Source organism: Bison bison, unplaced genomic scaffold (genome assembly GCF_000754665.1).
Source record: "Bison bison bison isolate TAMUID 2011002044 unplaced genomic scaffold, Bison_UMD1.0 scf7180017864340, whole genome shotgun sequence".
Classification (NCBI taxonomy): domain Eukaryota; kingdom Metazoa; phylum Chordata; class Mammalia; order Artiodactyla; family Bovidae; genus Bison; species Bison bison.
The window spans coordinates 3,664,465-3,672,160 of record NW_011494912.1 but is presented as its reverse complement, the minus strand read 5'-3'; the positions used below and the strand labels follow the sequence as shown (position 1 = coordinate 3,672,160).

Below are 7,696 nucleotides of genomic sequence, written 5' to 3'. Positions count from 1 at the left end.
TCCCCTTTAGTTGACTTGAAAAGTAAGACTGAACTAAACATTTCATTTTATGACTTTGAAGTATTATAAATTCGCTTTTTCCTTGAAATTTTAAAGACCTTTTTGTCTCATGGCAAGTAGTTATTTTCTTAAAACATCTGAGCTGGGACAGTCAGTTTGGGGTCCCCCTCGTCTGTTCTCTGGCCTCCTGCTAGCGTGAGGCCCGCTCCAGATAAGCACCCTCTGGAGGCTCCAGAGTCCTCACGGCCTCTCAGTCACGGTCCGCGTTTCGGTTTGGGGGTTCTGAAGCAGCGGTGGCTGCTGTGCTGGGGGCTGCAGTGCTGTCTGACTGTGCCCTGAGGCACCCCAGTGATAGCAGGGGCAACTGGGGTGATCCCTCACCACCCCCCACGCAGGGTCAGCCACCTCCATCTGCAAATATATGTGTCACATGAGCGTTTTGAAGCTGTTCTGACGTGGCAAAGAAGAGTTGGTATGGGTGAATTCTAGAGGTAACGATTATCTGTAATTTCCCAAATGTTTAAGGCTTAAATTGTGTGCAGAGTCACGAACTTCAGAATCCACACACAGCCTTCACCTAGGACTAAGGTAGATTCCTTTGTCTGCTGTTCCACCATGTAGCCATGTGGGTCACACTGAAATGAAATCCTACTTAGATTTCCCCCAGAATCCAGCAGCCATCCTCCCAGTGCCAGTGACTGTTCCTCAGTAGGAGGAGCCCCAGGACCCAGGTGTCTCCCATGTCTCTGGGCCTGGCATTTGCGTGCGGCCATCTGGTTTACCCTGAGGTACCCCCCCCCTCGGGTGGAAGACCAAGGAGGGCAGGCAGGACAGAGGCTCTGACGTGTGTCACTAAAGGGCCCTTTACTGAGCCAGCTGGGTTGTTTCAGTTCAGCTCATGCGTGTCTGTCCTTCCCAGGACCAGAGCCTTCTGCCTGCTGGGGCTGTGAATGGGACCTCTGTGCTAAGGATGCCCCAAGCTGGTGCGGGAGGAAGTCTGGACCGAGGGGCCTTCCCAGTCTGGGGGTTCGTCCTGGAGGCTGGGGTTCCCAGAGCCCCAGTCTGGCTTCAGTGTCCTGGCCTGTCCCTACAGCACTCTGCCAGTCCTCTTCCTTCGTGGCACTTGTTACAGTTGGAAATCATGCATTTTCGGGTTATTTATTGTTCTCTGTTGGACTGGCTCCACCCGGACGAGGACAGGAACACGCCTGGTGGTCCCCATGCCGTCCCAGGTCCTAGCACACAGACGTAGACCCAGCCCAGAGAGGCGCCCCATCACCATGTGTCACTTGACCAAATGCTCCCGAGACCAGACAAGGAGTGACTGATGACCCTACTTCTCACTCTGTCAGGGTGTGACTGGGATTTGAGGACGCTGAGGTCTCAGGATTGTGGAGCGCAGGGTCACACAGCTGGGCAATGGGGGGTGTCCGCAAGGGCTGAGCAGAGGGGGCTGTGTGTGCAGGAGCCCCCAGGCCCACCTCTGGGCACGTGCTCATCTCCCCTGAGAAAGACGCTGCGTGAATCTGGGCTGGGACACGTGTTTGGTTTGGGGATGGTGCTGTTTACTTGTCCCTTCAAAAGCAAGCATTAATAAATCCGGGGAGAAATTGAAGGTTAACATTGATCTTTCTGTACCGGGTTCTAGAAGGCCTATTCTCATGACCCTTCCTTCTCTTGGAGACTTGCCCTTAGCCTAAGCCCCAGCCAAGCCACCGTTGTTCTTTCTCTGCAGACCGAGGAGAGCTGTTTGTGTGGGGCAAGAACATCCGAGGGTGCCTGGGAATCGGTCGCCTGGAAGACCAGTACTTCCCGTGGAGGGTAAGGCTGGGCCAAGCGGCTTGAGGGCATGCTTGCGGAGCCGACACTGGAAGCAGCAGCTGGGCCAGCACCGGGTCCCCGGGGTTCTGGTCTCGTGCTGTCCTTAGGGTGCTTCAGGGAGGAGTGAGCTGCAGGCCGGGTGTCCCCACTCTCCACAAGGGAGGGGGTCGGGCTGAAGGAGCTGACGTGCCAGGAGCTGTTTACCAAGGCCCATGGAGAGGAATGTTTTACAGCGAATTTAAAAGAAAGCAGGATGTTTAATATTTAGAGTGCCTTACCACAGCCACCAGACTGAAACATACAGGCTCTTCTCAGGAGGAGGGTGCAATTATACAAAAAGGCTCATTTCAAAATTAAAGGGAAAGGAGATTCCGTCTTAGGTTGTAGTTTATTTTCACGTTGTTTACTAAGTCAGTTCTTTAAGTTCTTCTAAACAAGGCTATTTATTCTTCTGAGTATAGAACATATGGACCTGGAACAAAATGTATTATGAAAAATAAGCCTCCCATCTCCTGTCGCAGAGGCAGCTTCTGGTTTCATCCTTCCCTTCCGGAGATGGTCTCTGTAGAGAATCGGGCGCTCGTGTGCATGCATGCTTGTGTATGTTCGTGTGTGTGTTTGCATGTGTGCCTAAATGTTTTGTTTTGAAGGATCATTTTTAATAATGTGTTTTGAGGTTGTGTAAAAGCATCTTTTAAAAAAACACATAAAAATGCAAAAGAAATGTTTTAATTTTTAAAAAGAAGATTTATCTGTCAAAAACCCATGGAAAGTGTCTGGAGGTGCTTTGTTATTTCACTGGCTGTTTCTCCCAGCCTTTCCCTTAGCTGCTGGCTCTCCTGGCTCCTGTGAACCTCGCTGGCCCTCCCTCCGGTGCAGTCTCCAAGAGACACTGGTCAGAGGGAGGCTTTGAACTTGTTGGGGAAAGATGAGTGCACCCCCAAGTTGTTTCCAGCCTGATGGGGTGGCCCCGCTGTCCCCTGGGGACCCCAGCCCGGGAGAGGAGAGGTGTGGCGGCGGCAGGCAGTGGTCGGCTGTCCGGGAGCAGGAGCGTGGGGCAGTCAGGATCCTGCTTGACCTTCGGGAGCCCCGACCCCACCCCAAGGGCTCCGTTCTGTGGGAGCAGTTTGGGAAATGGCCGAGCAACCGGGCTTTGAATGAATGACCACTGTGACTTGAGGCTCCCCACTTGCCTTCATTTCCTCAAATTAGAGCGAAGATTAGCTGTGAAGTCGGGTTTGACATCAGAAGGTGTCTTCACTGCTGAAGTGGCCGGGCCAGGCTTGGCCTCTGAGGCGGAGCAGGGGGTGCCAGGCCTGTGGGCGGACTCCTTGCTGTTAAGGCTGGACCCCCGAGCGTCCCTCTGACGTGCTCCCGGCCCCCACGCCATCAGGGCAAGGACGCTCCAGTCTGTTCCTGTGACGGCTGCCCTCAGGCCACATGCTGTCTCCTCTTGGGCATCTGTGGAGCTCCTTCACCCCCTTGTCTCCTTTCGGTTGGGGTGGGAGGATGGTGCTGAGGTCTATGCCGGCTCCAGGATGTGGGGCTGGAGCTCTGGGAGAGCGATGGAGACAGGAGCCAGTTTTTCAATCAGCTAGGTTGGAATCTTTAAAGGTTAGTCTGATGTTGAGTAGTTGGATCTTTCTCCAGTCTGTTCTGTTGTCTCACTTAAAAAAACAATTGCAAGTGATTTTTATTCCTTAAAAATTATATTTTCTTACTTACCTTCAGCAGGGAATATGTTACATCATTTAAAAAGTATTCCACAAAAGGAGGAAAGAAAAGTAGAACCGTGTTTGTAGCTCCTATAGTGGTAGTGACTGGTTATTCTTAGACGCACAGAACCGGGGCTTTTCTCATGGTTCACAGGCCCAGGAGGTGACGTCTGAGTCACCTGATCCAAGCCTCTCCTTCCAGAAGCGTCCAGGATGTCTTCCTGCTCCACGTTGGTGCTCAGAGAGGTTCGGTGATCTCTTTAAGGTCACATACCTAGTGAGAAGTGGAGCCCAGATTCGGATTCAGTGTCTGATTTTGAGATGTCACCAAGGCCCCCCTCCTCTGTGAGGGCCTGAGCTGGGTCCCCCACCATGGAGGAGAGGTCACGTGCAGAGGGAGACCATCTGCGCAATAGCGGCCCCACAGGCCTGGGCTCAGGCCACACCCCTGCCCAGGGAAGGGTGATGGCCATCCTGGGGGCAAGGCGCTCTGCTGATGAAGGTGGGGTTGCCCCCCCAGCCTACGGCCGTAAACACTGACTTCCCAGTCGCTCAGCCGTCCGCCGGGCTGGGCTGCGATGTGAACTTGGTCCTTTGCAGACTATGCCTCCCCAGTGCTCTGCGCCCCTCTGGTTGGTTGGAGCCCTGCCTGGGGACCCGCTGCCTTCAGGGCCCTTTTCTTACTTGGCCTCTTCGGGAGCCGCAGGCCCTGGCAGTTCTGACTCCCCGGGGGAGGGTGCGCTGCAGGGCCGGGCCTCCTCACAGGCTGGGCGGGATCCCCTCTGGGGTGTGGCCCCACCTCTGGGTGCCGGGCAAGGTGTCTTCAGGTGCAGCTGAGTGGGGACATGGCGAGTCTGGCGGCCCGGTCACAGCTGTCCAGTGCTCCTCTCGGCCTTCCTCTGTCCTTGATCTGGTGGGCGAGTGTCCTCTGTCCCTGACCTGGTGGGTGTGTGTCCTCTGTCCTTCACCTGGTGGGCGTGTGTCTTGGGAACTTGTCCTTGTGTAGAGAGTTGCTCCTACACTAATTCTGCTCACACTTTTCAGAGTTATTTCAGGCCAGATAGGGGTTGGCTTCTGGAACTGTTTGCCTTTGCAATAATGGGAGTGTAAATTGGTCTAAAATAGAAACTCCTTTTAACCTTGAGGATGACACAAATAGAACACGGCTGAGGGCAGCCGTCTCTTGGATTCAGTTCAGAGGCTGAGGGGTGTGTCGCCAGGGAACCACCTGCTTCTCCCCAGAGAGGCTCCCGGGGCCAGCGTGAGCCAGGACCATGTGGTCCTCTCTGCCTTGGGCTCTTGGGCCACAGCCCTTGGGGAATGAGGACAGAGGCGCTTAAGTGCGGCCGCTCGGCTGCCGGTCAGCGCGGAGAGTGGCCTCCCCCGGGGAAGGTCAATAAAGGCGCCCTCGTGGCCGGGGAGGTTGCTGGGAGCTCACCTGGCCGGTCACCCCGGGCAGCATGTTTTCTTCTGCTTCCATGGCCAGCCCGGAACACTTTATGCAGCCCTTGGCCCTCGCGATGGGCGGGGGGCACTGTGGCGTGTTTGCTCAGTGATCCTGTAACAGGTTTTGCTAAGGGCGTTTGTTTAGAGCAGGACGGGCAGCATGGCTTGGTGCTAGCGTCCGTTTGCCTTGCGGCCCAGAGCCCTTAATGGACTTGTCTCTGAAGCGTGGACGCTGCTGCCTCTGGGCTTTTAAAAGGCCAGGCCATCTGGCTGGGGTCGTCCCCTCGGAAGCTCAGTAAACTCCGCAGGCTGTTGCAGAGCCGTCTCCAGCTGTCACTTTGCCGCCCGGGGGAGGGTGGGCAGGAGTTGGATGCAGGCAGGAGCGCACGACCTGCGCCCGGCAGAGGCCGGGGAGGAGCCGGGGCCGGAGCTCAAAGGAGACGCCGCACCCCCACTGGCGCTCTGCACCCAGAATCTCTGGAAGAGCAGAAACCAGTGAGAAGTCGTTTCCAGTTCCTCGGGAAGGTGGGGAGCAGGGCAGACGACGATGCGGTGGTATCCAGAGGCAATAATACCTTTCTTTTCTATTGAACAGTCATTTTATATGGTAGCCATGTGACTGTCACCTATTCAGATCAATAGTAATAATAACAACAACAATGATACTACAACAATAGGAGAAAGGCAAGTGCCCTTTTCCTGGAGAGCTGGGGGCCTGTGTGGGCCTGGAGATCCCGCTTGTGTCGTGGGCACCGTTTTTGTGTGTGTGTGTGCGTGTGTGTGCGCGCGTGTGTGTGCGCGCGTGTGTGTGTGCACGCGTGTGTGTGTGCGTGTGTGTGTGTGTCCTTCTCCAGGGCCCAGCTGTGGAGCTGTGGGACGACGACCGTCCGTGTAAAGGCCAGCAGGCCAGGCCGTGGCCTCCACACCCTGCGGGGTTGTCTGCATGTCACCTGGAGGGTTGGCCCTATTGGTGATAACGTGTTGGCAAGGCCGCCAGCCAGGCCTCTGGCCCCTTCTAAGATGCGGTCAGCACCCCTCCTGCAGCCTGCCTGGGCCTGGGGCTGACGGGTGAGACGGGTGAGGACGCTGGGCTGGCAGGACTCCTCCCCACAGTGGGCCCCGCGGGCAGGACGGGGCGGGATGGTTTCTGGAGCCGCTCAGGGAGCTGCCTGGTGACCCCTGGGGCAGGTGGCCACCTCTGGGGAGTCACCCTCACAGGGGAGCAGCCTCTGTGGGGTGTCTGCGTCCTGGGACGGTGCACGCAGGGGCCCAGAGCGGCCTCTCGGGGGTTGGGGGTGTTGCCCTTGACTGAGTGGGGAGTTAAGATGGCCCTTCCCAGCTAACCTGCCAGGTGCGTGTAGGTGGCTGAGGCTCAGACCGGTTCCATCACTGACCCGGAGGCAGAGCCAGGGTCAGGCCCTCGTTGGGCCCCTGCCAGGCCACCTCCCTTCACGGTGTGCTGGGCCTCTCTTTTTCAGGTGACTATGCCTGGGGAGCCCATGGACGTGGCGTGTGGTGTGGATCATATGGTGACTCTGGCCAGGTCCTTCATCTGAACCTCCTCGATCTGCTGGAGCCCGGCCCTGGCCTCAGGACTGCCTGGCCTGCTCAGCCAGGGCAGCCACGGGGCTCTGGATGGGGCCCAAGAGGGTCAGGGCCCGTTGTGCGCTGGGCTGCGCTCCCCACAGCCTGGAGCGGGGTGACTGGAAGTGCTGGAGGTGGTTCCCCTTCCAGCCCAGGGTGAGGCACTTGGCACAGATTCTGCCCCTGGGCTGAGTGGCCCTGGCAAGGTGAGGACGATCTGCTTCATCTCAGCTCCTTCCCAGGGACACACAGTGGTATCTGCTGTCATGTCTGGTCTTCAGAGAGCTTATCTGCTCAGCCATGTCTGCGCGCTGCTGGAACGCCAGCTGACAGCCCTGCACGGGGGTCCTCCCTGGAAATGCCAGTGGGTGCCAGCCTGGAACCCTGTGGGCCCACAGCAGTCACCTGCCTTGTAACACTTCTTCCTGCCTGGCTCAGAAGACTTGAGAGGCCCCTTGGGAAGATGAGCAAGGCCAGATTTCTGTGGGCCAAGGGCTTTGAACACAATCCGCGAAAGCTTGGCTCGAGTGCTTGCCTTGGAGAAGGAAAACTCAGACGGTGAAAAACATTTGCGTTAATAATGTAACGTGTCCTTTTCTTTAACATCTTTTAAAACTCTTTTTTGGAATAAAGTCTATTTTCTGCCTTTTCGTTTTTAAGAACTTGAGAGGCCTTTTTATTTTAACCTAATCATTTAGGGATTAGCTTTCCAAAACAAGGCATTTGGTGAAGAGGCTACTAGAAGCCAGTGAAAGGTACTCTGGAAGACAGTCCCGCTCGGAAACTGTTTTCTGACCAGAGCCTGGCCCCCCTCCCCCCCATTGCAACTGGGAGAGAACGATGCAGTATAAAAATAACCAGTTATTACGTCACAATCTGGGGTCTCACTCGAGTGTACATACATCCCCTCCTTTTATCTGTTCACTCAACAAATGTTCACTGTTGTGTCCTGTATGTGCCAGGTATTGTTAATCACATAAGAGTCACACGGGGACGGAAAGCCCCCGCAAGCAGGTCTCACAATGCTTACATTTCGAGGAGGCAGAACAGTCAACAAGCCAAGTGCAAAGTGTGTTAGATGGTTGCGTGGGCTGTGAAGAAAAAGCAGGAGTGGGCGAGCGGTGCTGGGA

At 56.0% G+C, this 7,696-nt stretch overlaps 1 protein-coding gene across 1 annotated transcript in view; it reads left to right on the top strand.

The window, feature by feature from the left end:
• The window catches only part of WBSCR16 (Williams-Beuren syndrome chromosome region 16), a 39,712-nt gene extending 32,487 nt beyond the window's left edge, over window positions 1-7,225 (top strand). Inside the window, exons 13-14 of the mRNA XM_010854342.1 lie at window positions 1,736-1,821; window positions 6,461-7,225. Of these exons, the coding sequence (XP_010852644.1) occupies window positions 1,736-1,821; window positions 6,461-6,538 (164 nt within the window). The 3' untranslated portion in view covers window positions 6,539-7,225. The remainder of the gene's footprint in view (window positions 1-1,735; window positions 1,822-6,460) is intronic.
• Window positions 7,226-7,696: the final 471 nt, after the last annotated feature.